At 38.2% G+C, this 19,333-nt stretch overlaps 1 protein-coding gene across 9 annotated transcripts in view; it reads left to right on the forward strand.

Moving 5' to 3' along the window:
• Positions 1 to 19,333, forward strand: part of MYO1B (myosin IB) — a 201,848-nt gene that overhangs the window by 143,575 nt on the left and 38,940 nt on the right. For all 9 annotated transcript variants that reach the window (XM_055572964.1, XM_055572965.1, XM_055572961.1 and 6 more), the window contains 5 exons: positions 1,354 to 1,501; positions 1,777 to 1,895; positions 7,176 to 7,262; positions 8,014 to 8,079; positions 18,049 to 18,153. In XM_055572964.1, the coding sequence (XP_055428939.1) occupies positions 1,354 to 1,501; positions 1,777 to 1,895; positions 7,176 to 7,262; positions 8,014 to 8,079; positions 18,049 to 18,153 (525 nt within the window). The remainder of the gene's footprint in view (positions 1 to 1,353; positions 1,502 to 1,776; positions 1,896 to 7,175; positions 7,263 to 8,013; positions 8,080 to 18,048; positions 18,154 to 19,333) is intronic.

Below are 19,333 nucleotides of genomic sequence, written 5' to 3' on the forward strand. Positions count from 1 at the left end.
ATTGCAGCATGCAATTTTACTGTTTATCAAAAGGAACTTTCTTATCTATTTTGGGGTTTGACTTTTTATATTGTACTGAAATTCCAAATGTATTTATAACCAATGCTCAATAGTTAAGTTCCACATGTGAAAACTGTCCTACAATCATGTTAAGTCAAATCTATTTTTCAGACAGAAAGTCATGTTTATATATAGTTTTTGAAAAATCCTCCATAAAACAGAATAATTAGCATTTGTGTTCATTAGAAAAAAAAATTATTTTAAATTAAATTCTGCTTTCTATGTTTCTGAGGCACTTGGAAAGTTGCTTCTATTAGGAAATGATCCTAATGACTGTTATTTACTTCCAGATGATACAGCAGCAATAGTGGCAGGGGTGGGAATGGGCTGGATTATAGATAAAATAAGATTGGAATCAGTTCATCTTTAGGGGTGAGTGAATATAACATGTGGTTCTTTTCCTGCTCTCTAGACTTGTATATGTTTGAAATTTTCTAGAATGATAAATCTTATAGTACTCCCATTGCTGTGTAACGTAGTCATTATAAATAAATAGGTAGATTGACTGGGGTGGGGGGAAGTAAATAAGTAAGCAAGCAAACTGGGCTGTTCTCCAAAACGAAAACGTTTCTTGAGAGTATCATTTTTTCTAAGTTGTCTGAACAGCCTCATATGGAAGCCTGTTGATCCCTGGTCATGATTTTAAGTTTGGGACCAGTTCTATGATTACTTTGCTTGGCAAATCATTGGCACACAATAAAAATTTATGACTTGACGAATGTTCCTTATTACCCATAGTTCCTGGAATTGAGCACTTCACCTTTGCAAACCACAGTTTTTCTCATATGTAAAATAAATGAGGAGGTTTTTTTGTAGGGGATTACATAAGGTTTTTTGCTTGCTTTTGTTTCTAGCAGCAGAACACCAGTATGAAAACACACACACACACAGCTGCTGACACACACGCACGCGCGCGCACGCACACACACACACACACACAGCTGCTGTGGTTGGAGTTGGAGTGGGAACTGAGGGCTCAGCTCTCCACCTTCTCTCCCTCTATCTTCCTCTTTGCCACAGCCCGTGAAATACCCCAGGGCTCCTTGAATCAGAATTTGAAACCACTGAGCAGGATAGAGCCCCTCATTGGTGCTAATTCAGTTCATTCATTGTTAGGTTGGCCACAAAGTTCGTTCAGATTTTTCCATATGATGTTAGTTTTGCCTTTTGGAAAGTTTACTCTGGGATACTTTGTCTTTTTGATTTTTTTTCAGAGGCGAGTCTGTTTTATGATTTATTTTTTTTTAATAATAGAGAACTGCAGACAGAAAACAGTTGCTTTTTCTCCCCCAGAATGCCATGCAGATCGTGGGTTTCATGGACCATGAAGCTGAGTCTGTGTTGGAGGTGGTGGCTGCGGTGTTGAAGCTGGGGAACATTGAGTTCAAGCCCGAATCGCGAGTGAATGGCTTAGATGAAAGCAAGATCAAAGATAAAAATGGTAAGTCAGTGGAGGACGGGCCCTGTTGAGCAAAACTGACTTTGAACTTCTGCCCAGTTTTTAATGTAGAAAGTAAAACTTACTTTGAGTTGAAAAAACTTTCTAGTGAAACCAAGCAGAAATGTAATTACAGCTCAGTCTGAAGTCTTTTAATTTATATATTTTACACTGATTGACTTGAAAATGATTTAGAAAGAACACTGTAAGCCTTGAAAATGATTGATTATTAGCAGCAGATATGCAGTAACTCTTTGTGACCATTCCCCCTACAACAGAGTTAAAAGAAATTTGCGAGCTGACCGGCATTGACCAGTCAGTTCTAGAGCGAGCTTTCAGCTTCCGGACGGTTGAGGCCAAGCAAGAGAAAGTTTCAACTACACTGAATGTGGCTCAGGTGGGTGAAACATAATGTCTAGAAGGGAGTTTTTAAAGTCTTCAGAATCTTGTATAAGTGTAAACAAAAATTTTATTTTTCAGGCTATTATCCTGTCTTATATTCTAGGCATTGTTTTAGGCACTAGGGGTACAGAGTAAACTAAACACACAAAGATCCCTGCCTTTGTGGAGCTTAAAATTTTGTCAGGAGGAGCCAGACAAAGCAGTAGACCTAGAAAATTCATATAGCAAGCTAGCAGGTGATAAGTGCAATGGACAGAGAAGAAAGTAGAGCAGAGTAAGGGAGGCCCATAGTGTTCAGGGCAGAGGGGTTGAATGAGCTGAGAAATAGCTGGAGAGTTGTGAGCACAGGTGGTATGATCTGCCTTGTAAGGGGTCATTCTGGCTGCAGTATAGACAGCAGAGTGTAAGGGACAGAGGGTGTCTTAGTCACTTTGGCTGCTTTAACAGAATACTGTATTCTCTTTAAACAAAAACAGTTATTTTTCACAGTTCTTGAGGCTGGAAGGCTGAGATTAGAGTGCCAGCATAGTCGAATTTGTGCTGAGGGCCCTCTTCCTTATATACAGACACCTGCCTACTTACTGTGTCCTCACATGGCAGAGAGAAGGAGTGAGCAAATGTGAGCTTTGGTGTCTTCATCCCTTTTTAAGGGTACCGGTCCCATTATGGGGACTCCAGCTTCACCACCACATCTAAATCTAATTGCCTTTTAAAGGCCCCCACCTCCAAATACCGTCACACTGGGGCTTCAACATATGGATTTGGGGGAGGGGGATACACATTCATAACTCAGGGGAGTGCACAGTTGTGTGCTAACCCAGAGTCCATGGTGGCTTTTGAACCAGATGGCGGCAGTGGAATGAGAAGTATATTTTGAAAGGAGATGCAATAAGATTTGCTGATGCGTTGGTATGTGTGAGATGAAGGACAGAGAAGAGTCAAGGGTGACTCCCAACATTTTTGGCCCAAGCACCATTATTGATTTGGAGAAGACACTGGGGGGAGCTGGCTGTGATTAAATGACCAGATTGGCTTCCCTGCCTTTCATACTGTTCCCCCTCCACCCTCCACGCTTAGGGCAGTGGAGTCTTTCTAAGACACAAGTCTGAGTTGCTTATGTCTTTTCTCCTTTGGTTCAAGGGTGGATGAACAGATGTATTCCGGCATGCTTGTATATGTAGGAGCTTGTATAGACCTTTGCAGTATAAATCCTTTGTTCTGTGGCTTAGATACTGTCCCACCAGTCACTGTTGATCTGGGCTAGAATTAAATGGTTAACTCAGGATTTTTCCCACTCAGGCCTGTTCTGTCTAACTGTATTTTCATCCTCCTTGTAAGTAGCCTTAAGCATCTGCAAGACATAGAGTGGGCTTAGTCTTTCTCTCTACTGCTCTGAGCTAGTCTTTCTTACTAACCCAAAACACATACATGCTTTTAGCTTTCTTTCAACATTGATTTCTTACTTTAGGTGAGCAGTTTTGACTATGAAAATACTATACCTTTATAATTATGTAAATCTGAGGTGTAACAATCCTTTTCTAGCTATAACTGCTATGTGTCCTTCTTCCTAAGTTACTACTACTGCTACGATGTCTGTCCTTGTCCACCTCACTCATTCAAAGTCAGATGGTGAGTCACTTCCCTCATCAAGAAAAATTGGTTGAAAGCCCACACAGCGGAGGCCTCCGTGTAGACCATTAGTAGGGACATAAGAACATGGTTTCTGAGCCAGTCTTTGAAGGATTTAGATGTATAAAGAATGGACGAAATGGTGTTTCAAAAAGAAAAGTGTGAGAGGAGCCAGGTTTGGAGTACATAGCAGAAAAGAGTTGATCAGGCTTGGTTAAGGCTATAAATATGTAAAGAGGATTCAGAGCTACATGGCTAGAAATGATCAGAGTGGATTGTGTGCAACAGTGGTTCTCCAACTTGAGGGTGCATGAGAATCACCTGGAGGGTTTCTTAGACACGGCTTGCAGGTCATACCCCCTGGAGTGTTTGGTTCTGTAGGTCTGAGGTAGGATGGGAGAATTTGCATTTCTAACAAATTCCCAGTTGCTGCTGCTGCTGCTGCTACTGTCCATCCCGAGGTCCCATTTTGAGAATATTTCAACAGAGGGGATGGTGAAGTATATAGTGATGCGATGAGAAAGCATCTGTTTAAGAGGCCCTTTGGGAATATTTCATATATATTATATATATATGGAATATATATGGATGTATTTTTGTCTTTTTAGTGTGTGTTTTATTCTTGTATTTTAATGATCCTGTACAGAAATCAGACCCAGGTGCCTCTTACATTTATAATCTTGAGTCACCTTGCATTACAGGGTAAAACTTTCCCCCATTCTTTTAACCATTGACATAAAAGAATTGGCTTGAGATCTCAGATTATTCAGCTTCTTATTATAGTTTTTTTGTTGTGTTGTAGGATTCAGAGAGTTTGTTTCCACTAGTCTTATGGCCTAAAAGATTTTTATTCCTACAAGATGTGATTTGTTTTATTACCTTTTCCTCATAACTTCAATTCTTGGGCCCCATTATCATCTTTACTGCTCTATGCCTCATTTTCCCCAAGGCATTTAGATCTTTCTCCAGATGGAATGACTAATATTGAAATAACAGAAACTCAAGACAGAGTTATTATTCAGCTTCTACCACATACTTGCACCTTGGCTCCCAGAGTCCCTGTCATCTGACCCTAAATGACTTCTCCCAGTTTATTCCCTGATAGTTCTCTAAATGCCATACTTATTTCTACCTGGGGCCTTTGCTCCTGCTTATCCATGTCATTGCTAATTCCTTCTGCTGTCTAGATGGTCCTTGAATTGTACCTCATCTAGGAAGCCTTCTGCGATCATAAGGCCCTGATTATTCCTTCTCTGAACTCGTTTTTCTCCTGCAAACTCCTTTAGAACTTGCCCTTTGATTGTTTGACCTCCCATATTCCTCTCTAAGCTCCCGGAAGGTGGGCCCCATGCCCATGCATCTCTGTGTCTCCACTTACCCTACTGTCTTAGGTCATGCCTGATACTGGACATCATCATGGAAGCAGATTCCTCCTGGGGTTTTTCTCTAAGAGCTTCATCAGCTACAGAAACAGTCATGTCATTTGTGCTTAGAATCTGAGATGGCGAGTCTGTGCACTCGGTGTCTTCCCTCATTTCTACACACCTTACTCACGATCCTTATATGGGAATAAACCTTCCTTTGGAGAATGTTACTGTGGAGATGAGGTGGCAGCAATCAGACCCAAGAAACTACAGGTAGCAAACTGACATCCGTGAGGCCAGATACAGCTCAGTAGGTGTACTTTATTTGATGAGTATTCGAGGAAATCGTAGTTTTGGCTTATTTGTTTTTGGCTTATTTGTGTTAGCTTGCTTTTTAAATTTTGAAGTTGAGTACCTTTAACCTGGAATGCAGTTTCCAGCTCGCTTGGACCCCACTATTTCCCATTGATTTCTATTGTGCAGTCCGTAAAAGCATCTGAGTTTGAGACTTGTAAATAAGTATTTGAACGAAACAAGGACGATTAAGATTGTCAGTGATTACACTTTAAAAAATATAAAGCAGTTTACCAGAATAAGTTGTCAGTATTCATTCAGTTGCATACTGAAACAGTGGTTTGTTTATAGCAAATTGCATACGGTTAGGAGAGCTGGATGATGTGATGATGAAATAGGGTCTGTTATAAATAAGTAGTGTTTGGAAATGACTTGAACTTATAAGAAGAAAGGGGAAAGGATTAAGAAAGAATTATCTAGGTTTATGAGGCCATAGAAGAGGACAAGGACACTTCAAAATACACCTGCAGACTATGTGCCAAGCACTGTTCTAGGCACTTAAATTATCTATTTAAAAAAAAAAAAAACAGAACAAAACCTAGAAGAAAGGGTATTGGAGAAAGACCGTTCTAAATTAAACATTCTGTCTTTGTGTCAGCATTTTATATACATTTTCTTCTGTGGAATTATTCCCTCTGCCCCCAGCCCCCACCCCATGTATAGTATTGGGCAGTCAGGCTTTATTTTTTTACCAACGTCTAGGTGAATTTTCTAACCCATATTGAAGTAGCTGCCTGAGACTTAGGGAGACAGGTTTGGGATTAGCATGGAAGTATCAGATAAAGGGAAAAGGTACTCTCTTCCCAGCTGTAGTATGTTACCATGGAGTGAGTCTGTTATTAAAGTTGTCACACTTCATTTAAAGAAGAATTGTAGAGAAAGAATGTTCACATAATCTAGTATATTGTGTTCTTTATAAAATAAAAATATAATGATTCACTTGAACTGTAATGCCCAACTTTCTGTTTATAAACAATGAAGTACACACATATGTCTAGTATTAAAAACAGCAACAGAACCTCTTCTTTCCTGGGGCCTATTTCTTCTTGGGCTCCTGCTGCCCATTTCTAGGCCTGTCCTGAGAGCAATGGTATCAGACGTATCACTAGTACTCCTGCACACCCTTGGCACCCACTATGTTTGTTTAGGGTCTGTTAGGTCTCCTGACCAAAACCAACTTTCTCCAACCTTTGTATTCTAAATCAAGGTCAGAGAGACGTCCATGTCTTCTACCTATTCTTTGTTAAGTAGCAGTGAACAGCTTTCAAACAGATAAGCAAAAGAAAGCACTTTATTTTTATTATACAAAATATTATCCAACAACACGTTGTTACACTGCTTATTACGAAAGTTTTTTTAAATGCTCAAAAGACTGATTGATGAAAAATAATTACAGAGCTCATCAGTCAAAACCATTTTCAGTATATTTCCTTTGAGTTTCCTACATCTAATAGTTTAAAAAAATAGTTGTTATTATAATAAATGTATACTTTTTATTATCACAAAGCATAATAGGAATTTTTCATTTCATTATCTGGTTTTTATAACAATCATTCTGTGATGGCTGTGTAACTTCCCTTCCACCAGGTGCTTATTTATTTATTTTACTATGCTTCTGTTGTTGGACATCTAAATTGCCTGTGATTTTTCTCTGTTCTATAACACTGAGATGAATATCCTTGTGGAGAAAGCCTTTGCAGTGTTTAAAATTAATTTCCTGGGATGCAAAAAAGTATAATAACTGGGTATAAGCAATTTGCCCAGTTTTCTTAATGGCTTAACTGTTCATCCAGAGTACAATAAAAATGCTCTGAAAAGAAATTTGAAATAAAAGAGTTTTCAATATCATTTTAAAAGATCTTCATTATTTTATTGAAATTAAACATTGTGGTAATTGTGGGTATTGAGTTTTTCTTTCTTTTTAATAGGCTTATTATGCCCGTGATGCTCTGGCTAAAAACCTCTACAGCAGGTTGTTTTCATGGCTGGTAAATCGAATCAATGAAAGCATTAAGGTACTGAATCTCTATAAACAGATAAATAAATAATTGTAATAAGTGGTATGGAGAGTATAAACATTAAGTTAAGGATATTTTAATTTTATAATCAGGTAATTGATTAGCACTTACCGAGATTGTTCCTTGAAAAGCATTTACCTTGTTTAGGACTGAAATTGGTCAGCAGTTCTGTTTTGTTTTGCATGCATGTTATAAGAAATCTCACCAGTGAATACTCTAATGGTATTTGCAGAGTTACTGTGAAAGAGAGCATCCTAGGTCCTGGTTGTGACTCATCTGGTGACTAGTTATGCACACTTGGCTGAAGAGGTCACTGGATCAGTCTAGCTATAATATGTTCTTCAAGAAAACAAGAGTATTGGACTAGATGGTTTTGAAAGACCCTATGATCTCTTTTTTTATAATTAAGCATCTAATATAGCACCTGATAAAGAAAGCATAATGATTCCTTCTTTAAATCATCTATTATTAAAATTTTGGGGAGATTCCATACAAATGGAATCTTTATATAAATATAAGGAAAAGAAATTAGGAAAGACTTTAAATACTAAATTTGTTTAGAGTTTTCAAATAAACACTTTTCAAATATAAATTGGCTTTCCTCTTTCATGTGTTTAAAAAAACCTAAATTCTATTCTTCTAGGCCTGAGATACAATTAACTTGTAATCTATGTCTATAGTCCTTGTTATGCTTTTAGTGTTATATGTAATGCTTAAATTAATCCTTCAACTTGAAACTATTTTTAAGGCACAAACAAAAGTGAGAAAGAAAGTCATGGGTGTTTTGGACATTTATGGCTTCGAAATTTTTGAGGTGAGCTGCTTATTATTATTATTGTTATTATTATCTTTATTTTGTGAAACAATGGGAGATTAAATCATGTGTTCTATAGACAGCATTTAATATAATTAATATGACTCAATCTACAAATAACTTTTGTAAAGATGTAACAGTTGAGTGTGTGTGTGTGTGTGTGTGTATGTGTTAAGAGCTGAGATCCAGCATTTTGGAGACTGTGCTGTTTAAAAAAACTTTCTTGTATTAGAATTTGACTTTTGAAATTGCAAATTCAGAATTCTTACTGTGAAATTCCTAACAAAGTATATAGACGTTATGTCTGTAGTTATTAATATTTGTTCATTTGTAGGTTGCTTGAAAATCAGATAGGATGGTGCTGTAAAAAAAGCCAGAAATGGGAGAGCCAGAGGCTGGCTGTGGCCTGGCCAGAGCTGGTTACTTCATCTCTGTAGAACTCAGGCAGAGAGTGTCTGCATTATGTGCTTTGTTGGGTCTTATCCAGGTCTCATCCAACTGTAATCTTATGAGTTCTGCTGCACAGATTGAAAGAAATTTTTAGCTAAAAGTTCATAAAGAAACTTTTTAAAAGACTCCATGTTCATTGCAAGTTAAATATTTAAACATGATAGACTTTTATTGGAATTTCATATTTACCCCCTTGCTAACTTTGGCATTTAGAAGCTGTTTTAAAGACCTGATGGCAACCCACTCCAGTGTTCTTGCCTGGAGAATCCCAGGGACAGGGGAGCCTGGTGGGCTGCCATCTCTGGGGTCGCACAGAGTCAGACACGACTGAAGCGACTTAGCAGCAGCAGCAGCAAGCATCCTTAAAGGACTCTCACTTAAAGTGAGACCTAAAGGAGCCTTACTTTTAGGACTGGTATTTTAGTTTGGTTCAGGGAAAATAATGAGTAGATCTTAACTCTCCCCACCAGTAATTTGTGAATTCCTTTAAACAACGAGGCCCTACCCAGTGTGACCACCCAAAGAATGTACATGTTCCAAGTATCAGTGTCACAGGGTCACAGAAAAGACATCGGCTCGCTTCCTGCAGCTCAGCCAGGCCTTTCTAGTAAATGCCTTTTTCTTACAACATTGACTTTTGGGATCATGCCTTCTCCTTGCTTTATCATGTCCCATATTTAACAGCTAGAGGGAAATAATCATTGAGAACTGTCGATATGCAAGAATTGTAGTGTTATGTACATTGTCTGATTTAATTGCCACAATAGTCTCATGGAGTGGCTGCTATTATTTCTCCTTTTATAAAAGAAGCAGCAGAGCTTTGAAGGTCAAGTAACTATCCCAAGGTTATGTGGCTACTATATGTCAGACTCAGGACCTAAATCTTAGGCCTCTTTGATAAATAATTTAAAAAGGCCTTCTACTGGGCTTTTCTTTACTTTTCTCCCCAAACTCACATGGTTCCCAGTATCTGAGACAAAGAAAAAACCCAAATGCTTTAAGCCTCCGAAATGCTCCCTATTTCTGCACCTTTGTCATCATGCTAAGCTCCTGGGCATTGTGGGGCGCCTTCCCAGGGCTCGTCTGTGTGCTGGTAGAAGAATGCATGGGACCTTTGTGCTTCCTGCTGCCCTCGAAGACTGCCCTTCAGCACAGTGTTTGCTTTGGTGTCCCTTTAGCAGACTCTGAAAAGGAGAGCTCCTGGTCCCTTAGTAAAAGGAAGAATTTGGTATTTGTGCATGAGGAGGATTGCCTGAGTAGACTCAAAAGTCATGGTGCTAAAATTAATTTCTTTCCAGCAAAACCTCAGGTTACTGTCACTTGATGGGCACTAAATGTCAAGTCATTCTTCACCACTGGCAGGGAAAGAGGTTTCTTACCCAGCACATTGCTTATCTTCATTTAGATGGTTTCATGTGCAGGGCAAAAGCAGAGATCTCACTAGAAAGTTAGAAAAAAACTCTATTCATTGATATTTCTCATATCAAATTAATTTTATTTTTGCTTTGTCAGAAAAAATTCATTGATCCTTGTCAGTGGGCGAGCGTTTAGTGTCATGTCACAGTACATGGATCCTTTTTTTAAATAGGATAATGGAGTCACAATAGAACATTGGGTTGGCTTCATCTTCCAGTAAGCTCTAATTAGCCTTGGGGAGACCTGCCATGCCCTGCCCTCCTGAGTTAAACCTCATGAGCAGTTTGACCATGTGTAAGTGAGGGAGTCATTTCCCCAGGGTTTATTCAGTACCTCCAATGAGCCAGAATGCTGGTGGTAAGCAAGGCAAAGATGTTCCTTGCCTGCATGGAGCTTATGATCTTGGTCCTAAGATGGAGAGTCTGTTGCTGGCTGAGGACACATCCTCTCTTTGGTAGGAAGCTCTAATCAGGAAATTAGATTTCTTCTTTAAAGTGTTTATTATAGACCTAATTCGGCTTCCCTGGTGGCACAGTGGTAAAGAATCCGCCTACCAATGCAGGAGACACAGATTCGATCCCTCGGTTAGGAAGATCCTTTGCTAAAGGAAATGGCAACCCACTCCAGTATTCTTGCCTGGAAAATTACGTGGGACAGAGGAGGCTGGTGGGCTACAATCTATGCGGACACAAAGAGTCTGACACAATTTAGTGACGAAACCAATGAACAACAAACAAGCAGACCTAATCATAACAGAATTTAGATGTTCCAAGTGGAAACTTCCTGTAACTTAGCACTGATTGGAACACCCTTTAGCAATCCAGGAATATTTTTCATTTATGGTTAATTCAGGTTTTTCTACAAGCCTGCTTTTCCAAACATGCTTTCCTTCTGCAAGTTTTATCACCATTTTTCTCAACATTGTTATAATTATGGACTTTCTGAAAATGCCTGCATTATGTTTCTAAATGGCCTTCCTTTCTTCAGAAGAAAGTTCTGAAGTTCTCACGGCTAATTAGAGCTTACTGGAAGATGAAGGCAACCCAATGTTCTATCATGACTCCAGTTCAATAGTTCTCAAACTTAGCTACACGTTGGACTCACCTGGGGAACTTTGGAAAATTCAACTATCCGTGAAGCACCCCAGACCAATAGATCAGAACTTCTGGGTGTGGGGTCCAAGCAGCAGTATTTTCAAGCTCCCAGGTAATTCCAATGTGCCATCAGGATTGCTCTTATAAACAGGAATCTTCAGTGTGAACTGTAAATTCCAAGCATATATGGGGTCCTTGCCATTTGACCTCTGCACTAGATGCCCTGCCTCACCCACAGTTCATCTTAACCTAAACCTAATCTGTGTGTATATAATGTTCCTAAAACCAAATTGGTTATATTTTACTCTTTTTAAACAGACCAGATCCAACCAGTCGTATGTCTACGGCAAATCTTATGATGTCCATAAAATCTTTAGAAGTTAATTTTCCTTCTCCATGCCGTAAATCAGTAAATGCCCCCCCCCCCCAATTTCTTGAGAGAATTAAGATTTGTTTTTCATTATAGTTAATTGTTCTCTCCATTTTCCTGTCTAAACCTTCTCAGTTAATCTTTCAGGCATCTTGATTTTTAACAGTCTATGCATTATTTCTTTTATGAATAAACTTATTTGGGGCAAAGGCAGAGGACGGATTTGGTTGGGCTCTTTTAAGATATGTTTACCTCCTTTTTGATTCAGAATTAGAAAGTTTTTTGTTTTTTTTCTTTTAATGTATTCACACAAATACCCCAGATCCTATTATACATTTTTCTGGATTCTCAGCAAAACTGAAACATGTGGAAATGTCAGAGTTTATCAGGTTGAACACTAGGAACCCAGATAATTGAGGACGTAAAAGTATCATAAGCTCATGTGCAAGGGCTCAGAGAATGACCTAAGAAGAGGTATTAGAATCCACATCAGTGCAAAAATGAAAATTTCAGTGATATTGTATACTCAAGTGAAAATAAACTCATAGAATATAGAGAAAATTCTTTATTTTTTATTCAGTGAAAAATGGCTGCAGGAATTAGGGTCCTGCCTTTTGGAAAGCTCTGGGCATCACTTTAAAAATTGTACAGGACTAGAAGGAATTTTTTTAAATGTTTCTAATTCTGCCTCTTGACCCTACTGACAGTTCCCATGAGAATGTTTTTCAGCTGAGCTGGTGGAAACCTTTCATTTACTTTGGTCTGTCTCTAAACGGAAGAGGGAAACTGATGCATTAAACCATGGGATGATGACACATGCGTTTGACTGCAAAACATTCCAGTCTCAGCTGGGTGAATGGCTCTGCCTTGCTGGCCACACGTGATCTGATGTCAGTTTGGAAAACAGATTAGTGGAACATTGATACCAAAAATAAGGTGAAATGAATTAAAGTTCATTGAGGAGAAAAATCTAGCTATACATCCTGGTAGAATGTATTCAGTTTTGCAAAGGAAGAGAATTATAATTCAGACACTCCAAATCTTCACAATTAAGCTTGGATATTCTTATAACTGAAAACATGCCCTTAGATTTCTGAGGAATATTTATAGCATCTCCATAAAGTAGCAAATTCTATTCTTTAAAAAAAAAAGGTGAAACTGAATTCAAAACAATACTGGGCAATCTAAATTGATTCAACTCTTTTCTAAGTACTTATCTAATAGAGTGGACAGGTGGTTTACTGGGGAACTCTTGTTAATGTCCTATAGACCAAAGCAGGACAGCAGTGATTGAATATTTTACCTCTCATGTGGCTGAGCTAGTTTTGCACAGGCCAAATGCTGTTATTTGCAATCAGGCATTCTTACTCATCTTGATCTCAGAACCTCATTGAAAGTGGCCATATATAGTAAGGCTGTGATAGGCGAGGTGCCATGATTGTTTCAAATTAAAGAATCTAACTAATACTTGGGGAAATGTCAGTGTGAGACCAACTGGTAAGTTCATCTAGTGATTATAGGATTTGTTTTCTAAAATATTTTTTAAAAGAAGATTGATTCTAGTTGCAGGGAACATCTTTTGTTCCAGTTTTTGTATTTAATTTTGTCCTTTATATGCTGGAGAACTTATAGTTGAAGAGGAAGGAGATGATTGAAAGTAGATTTTAGAATGAAAATGGTGAGAATTAATATAGTTCATAATATGTATATGCTTGTTTGTCTGTTGTTGCTATAACTTTTTAAGTCAAAGCATATTTAAAAAGTATTTAAGAGAACTGGAATGCTGTTTTTCTAATATTGACCATATTCATATTTGAGTAGTTACTGGAAAGAAAAATGTTACATATTTAAAGGGAAGTTTTCTATAGCTTCAGTCAGTTAGTTTTGTGAGTGTCTTTTGAAAAGGAAAATCTTTAATGTTAAATGTTTCTCTCTTACTCTGAGGATTGTTTTTTTTTTTCTTTTTTTACAAAGTTAATTTTCTGGGGGGAAAAAAAAGTGGCTCTTGATCTGGGGCCCACTTATTGACATTGTGATTTTTAAAAATGGATTGTTAAGTGCATTGTATTTTTCTGTAGGAAGAGCATTATAAATGGGGACTGCCCAAGGGTTTTCCACTGAGTAAACCTTTGCTAAGACCAACAGCACACTTTAAAGTAATAATACAGCCCAATTCCTAAAACAGTGTTGTTACAAAGTTTTAGAACTTTTAGATAAATGTACTATTTCATTTGTTATGCAAAAGACTCCATTGTATTTAAAGTATGGAACCCCCACCCAACCTGTTACATCCAAACTTTGACCTCAGATGAAAATGTTGAGCTATGGGAAATATCAATTAAATATGTAATTAATAGTGCTTTTGCTGAAGTAAGTTATGATCTTTGAGTTAGAACTGCTCCCCTGTTTCATACATTTTCTGCATGCTAAGCTGCTTCAGTCATGTCCAACTCTTTGCAACCCTATGGACTGTAGCCCCCCTAGGCTTCTTTGTCTGTGGGATTCTCCAGGCAAGAATACTGGAGTGGGTTGCCATGCCCTCCTCCAGAGGATCTTCCTGACTCAGGGATCGAACCCATATCTCTTGTGTCTCCTGCATTGGCAGGTAGGTTAGTTCATCTGCAGACTCCTTCCCACTCACCATCCTAATGATGGAGTTGAAGGAGCTACCTCATTTATTTTACATCTTCCTTTCAATGTTTATTATTTATAAGGAGTATAAGATTTAAATATCTGTCTTAAAGAGTAAAAGACATCATTAGCCTTCTTTATTGCTGAGAATATACAAATATGATAACAGGCCAATATTTTTGATTCATCTTTCAGAATCACTACAAGTGGAAAGCTCATGGTTGACATGAGTAAAAACTGGCTATGAATTTTGGGAGTATGAATTTTTGGTTTTTTTGATGTTGAAAGGCTGGGCTCAAACTCTAGAATTCTTAATAGAAGGCCTAGATTCTAAAATGTTGGTGTATTTTATGTCTCTAAATCCAATGAGTGCTTACTACCCCAGTCTACACTTTGTAAACAGTGTAGAACGGTATAGAACCCAGACACTTTGCTGTTTACTTGTGTTTCTAGAGCAGTCCAACAAGGGTAAGGGTGGTTCTGAGCTTCATTTAAGGGGATTGTCTAATGGAAAATTCAGTATGTTCTTGTGCCAAGAGTTTTAGTGTTATCCTTCAGTCTTTAGGGATGAATGTGCTTTAGACAATGGAGAAAAATTCCATGCGTGGAGCATGGATAGAAAACTGGAGGGAGAGGAGGTGAGTCATTCATGAGAACATGCTCCTGCCTACTTCCTCCTTTGGAGACTTTGATTCACAGGACTGTCGTGTACAAGAGAGAACCGGCGCAGGGATTGCTGGCCACCCACAGTTCTCGACAAGCCAAAAAACATCCAAATTCCAAGCTGCTTTGGCGCCTACATATTCATGTGATGGTTCCTTGACCCAGTTTAGCTTTTATAAAGGGGAGCAGAAGAACCTGGTGATATTTAATGCTTATATAAATGAAAAAACTGAGTGTGTGCAAGTTGCACCTGTATGAACTAGTACCAGACTGTTCTTTAATTTTCTGCAAATTGTAAATTTTTGCAACTTACATGTAATGATTTGTGAAGTCTCATTTCCCCAAAATTTGGGACACTGTCAACAACCTAAACATTAATCACAGGAGATATGATTGCCTTCATTTTCAGTAGTAATGAATCACTCTTTGACAGTTCATGGCATGTTTGGGGTCCGTGAGGTAGGTTTGTGACAAATGCAGGGTGTTTCTGTAGGAAGTAAGCTGGCTTCTGTCTTACTGACTGTGCTGTTGATTTTGGGTTTTGTTCTATAAGCAGCAGGTTGAGGTCAGAATCAAGTTTTTGTTCTTAGGCTGTTTCCAGAACACTCTCCTATCCCTCTTGTTTGTATTTGAAGGGGACACAGCACATGTGCCACAGGAAGGGGTCGCTCTGGTGGGAAAGGGGAGGGGTGCCCTGGATCTCAATGAACCTTTTCACTCTTTTGGTGACTTGCCAACTTTGTCCCCAAGTCTTTGAGTGAATATGTCAGACACATTTTATTTTTGCTGATAATTTAGCATTAGAAGTACTACATTCTGAAGCCTTAGGACTTCAAGCAGGATATATGACATATTATTTCAGGCAAACGGTTTTTATCCTGAGTAGCTCTCACCTAGCAGAACTACAATTCAGATACCCATGTAGGGTAGGTATTGTGATCCTGTCTTTTGAGTTGATGGGACAGATGTCTTGATCTCAAGTTTTGTGCCAATCAGAAATATAGCCTGGATGATAAAATCTGTCATGCGTACCAATAAATAACTGTCCATCAGTGTTTACTTTTAGAAGTTCATTGCAAATTGAGAACTGACTGCATTTTGTGTAATCTGTCCCTTTGTGCACCAGAATGCAGTAAGTATGACCTGTGTGCAGTGCTGGTCTGTTGCATGCGCCTGTGTTAATAGCTTCTCCAACTGTGTGAAGTTTTTGCAGTAAATGGCCATTGATTAACTGTGTGTGGATATGAAGTATATTATAGAAGAACTTACAAAAAAGTCCATACAAGAACTTATAAAAATTAAGGGGGAATTTACTTTAGCTCAGATTTATGCCTTAGGTTGTATTGTGATTGTGAAGCTTTGCCTTGGTTCCTAACTCGCTTGTGTGTATTTATTTCATAGTCCTGTTCTGGAAGCATACCTCCAGCTGCTCACAGCCACATACTGTGTCAAGGACACCAGTTGTTCTCCCCTCCCTTCTTCTCATTAGTTACCATTTGAAAATTTAGCATAATTTTGTTTAAATAGCTCCATGGGTACAAACCTGTTAAATAAACAAAAAGGATTTACTCCGTGAATTAAAAAAACAAAAACAAAAACAAAGATCTGCTCCTATAAATCACTAAAATTTTAATTTTATGTACAAGTGTTAATTTGGGGTAGTATACAGATATATTTTACCAAACTAGGAAAGCCAGGCTTTCTCATAAATGGCCTTATACAGATTATAATAAGGCATCTATTGGTATATCAGACCAACATCAGCTGCTAGTCAAATTGATTAAGCTCTGAGAATTGGAGCACTTGTTTTTTAAAACTTTACATGAAAATGAGTGCTGGGGAATGACCTTCATGTCCAGGACTATATTGATTGAATGTTCTGGTGATAACTGTGTGCCTTTTAAGTCAGAACCTTCAGGATTTAAAAAAAAAAAAAACCCACAACTTTTATCTTCAACATTTAACACTGAAAGATTAATCAGTGGTAATATAGTTTATGTGTAGTTCATGGTTTAGAGTTTAAAATTTCCCTGCATTAATTACTTTACTAGTGATTAGAGATCCTTAGCCAACCTCTAGGACAGTATGTGGTTAGGTGCTCCCTCCCAGGTATCGTTTTACAATTTGTTCTGGTTGAACTAAATTTGATTTTGAAAGATCAGCTTTCAAAAACCTATGACTTTTGATTTCATCATTTCTGGAGAGATTTTAAGGCAGCTGCTCAGTATTCACAGAGAGTGGCGAGCTTCAGTTCTGCCATTTCGGGCGGCCCCTCTTAGCCTTGAGGCCAGGACTGTCCACTGCAGTGGGAGAAGAGTCAGCGGTGTGGTCACCATCTCTCACTCACTGCCACCGTGTCCTCTCTGTGCAAAGAGGACGAGAGAGTGAAAATCACAAGCTTTATCTCCCAGAGATGCTTCTTTCTGAATGGTGTGGTTCTTGGTGTTTTCATCCAACAGACATGCATTTTGTGCCTTCTGTATGTAAAGCAATACTTTAAGAGCTGCAGATTGTTCAGAAATGGTTTAAGAACGGATCTTTCTAGGCAATAACTCTGCTGTGAAGAAGAAACTGCTGAGAATCATAAAAGTGATACATGTGTGACCCTTCTGAGAGGAGACTGTAGCTAGGAGATGATTTTGATGTACTGATTCCCTTGAGTCTGTACTTTGTGAGCCCTGCATTCATTCATTCACTCATCCAGGACACAATGAGTGCTTGTTCAGGTGCAAGTTGCTTCAGGCATGGGCTTCCGTTGGTGAGCAAGAGATGTATGGTCAACCCTTTTGAAATATAAAATCCAGTGAGATCAATTAGTATGAAACTAATCAAAGGTGTGAATACACATGTACATGCTGATATACACATAACATGATTTTTCACAAGTGCTGGTATATAAGAGTTAGAATGAGGGATATGACCCTGGGTGGGGGAGTAAGAGCTCTTTCAGAAAGAATTTCTTGAGCTCCAGAGTTTCACCTGAGAATGGAAGACAGTACTTGGATGACTGAGAGATGAAGAATCTCACTGTTACTTTGATGATCTTCTGGGGGGAATGTATTTACTTTTCATTTTTACCATGTGTGGGCTGCTTATTTGTCAACTAAAATTCTTCATTCTCTATAAGCTGCATAACTTGTGTATCCTTCATTCATTCACTTGACTTGTGAATCATTCCTCGCGTGCCTGCAGTGTGCCAGCCTCTGTCTGAGAGCTGTGTGCTGGGCCGCGGTTAGGTCCGCAAGAGTGTGTGACGTTTCTCGTGGAGTGAGATGTTAGAGCTGCATTGTCGTGGGAACGCTGCTGGCATGCTTTATAAGGCTGTCTTCATTTTTCTCCACATAGGACAATAGCTTTGAGCAGTTCATTATCAATTACTGTAATGAAAAACTGCAACAAATCTTCATTGAGCTGACTCTTAAAGAAGAGCAAGAGGAGTATATACGGGAGGTAATGTTGAAAAAAGTTTTTAAGTATTCCTTTTTTAACTCATAATACAAATTCTGGTTTCAGAAGACTATTCAGATATGACCTTACAATCAGATGTATCAAGTACTTTTTTAAAGCCTGTTTGTTACGACATCTGATCTGACTGGGAACTTCTTTGCTGTGGGTGCAGGACAGTGCTCAGCACATAGTGGGTGCTCAGTGGACATCAGTTGACGGACTTGAGTCTCACGGGATTCCCGTGCAGTGAAATAAAATAGTACCCTGTTAAGAAACTAGTCTGAGATGATTGAACAGAAAAACAGTGGTACATCTGTACAAGGCCCTAATACTCAGCAATGAGAAGGAACAAACAATTGATACACACAAGAGCGTTAAGGAGTCTCAGATGCATTTTGCTAAATGAAAAATGCCAGATTCAAAGGCTACATATGTATAAGCCTATTTGTATGTCATTCTAGAGAAGTCAGAGCTGTCGAGGCACCAGTGATAGAGACATAATAGTCAGTAGTGGCCAGAGGATAGGTGTGTGACTACAGAGGGGCAGCTTGGGGGAATTTTGGAGGCTGGTTGTGGTGGTGGTTACCTGATGCTACTCATTTGCCCAAACTTAAGAGAACAGTACACCTAAAAAGTCTTGTATATAAATTTGAAAATATTTTAAGACTTTGTTCACTCTTTAAAAACATTGATTTTCTAAAATTTTTTAATAAAAGCAGATCTTAATGCTAGTGCTGTGGATGTATTATCTCATTTAGATGTAGTTGGAAAATAATCAAGTCATATTTACAGAATACATTCATCCTTAATTTTAAAACAGATACTTGGTTTTCACCCTTTGATTTTTTTTAAATAGCCAACATTTTTCTATGTATAAATGTATTTATTTTAGACAAAAGGAGAAATTTTATTGTATCTGTATTGCATTATGTTTTGTTTCCATTTCATTTATTGCTTTAATATTTTAGTAATATTACCTATTTTTCTTCATTTTTCTATAGTGTCATTTTAAGTCATTAAAGACACAGAATCTTCTTTTTATGGCCTCTCAGTATAGATTTTTCTAATGTGAATATTATCCCCAGTGACTTAGTAAAATAACTCATCTACTCAAAAACTAAATCATAAATATTTCATTTACCATTTGGAATTATTATCATGCTTTAGAAACATTTTATACTTG

This window comes from Bubalus kerabau, chromosome 3, assembly GCF_029407905.1.
Source record: "Bubalus kerabau isolate K-KA32 ecotype Philippines breed swamp buffalo chromosome 3, PCC_UOA_SB_1v2, whole genome shotgun sequence".
Classification (NCBI taxonomy): domain Eukaryota; kingdom Metazoa; phylum Chordata; class Mammalia; order Artiodactyla; family Bovidae; genus Bubalus; species Bubalus kerabau.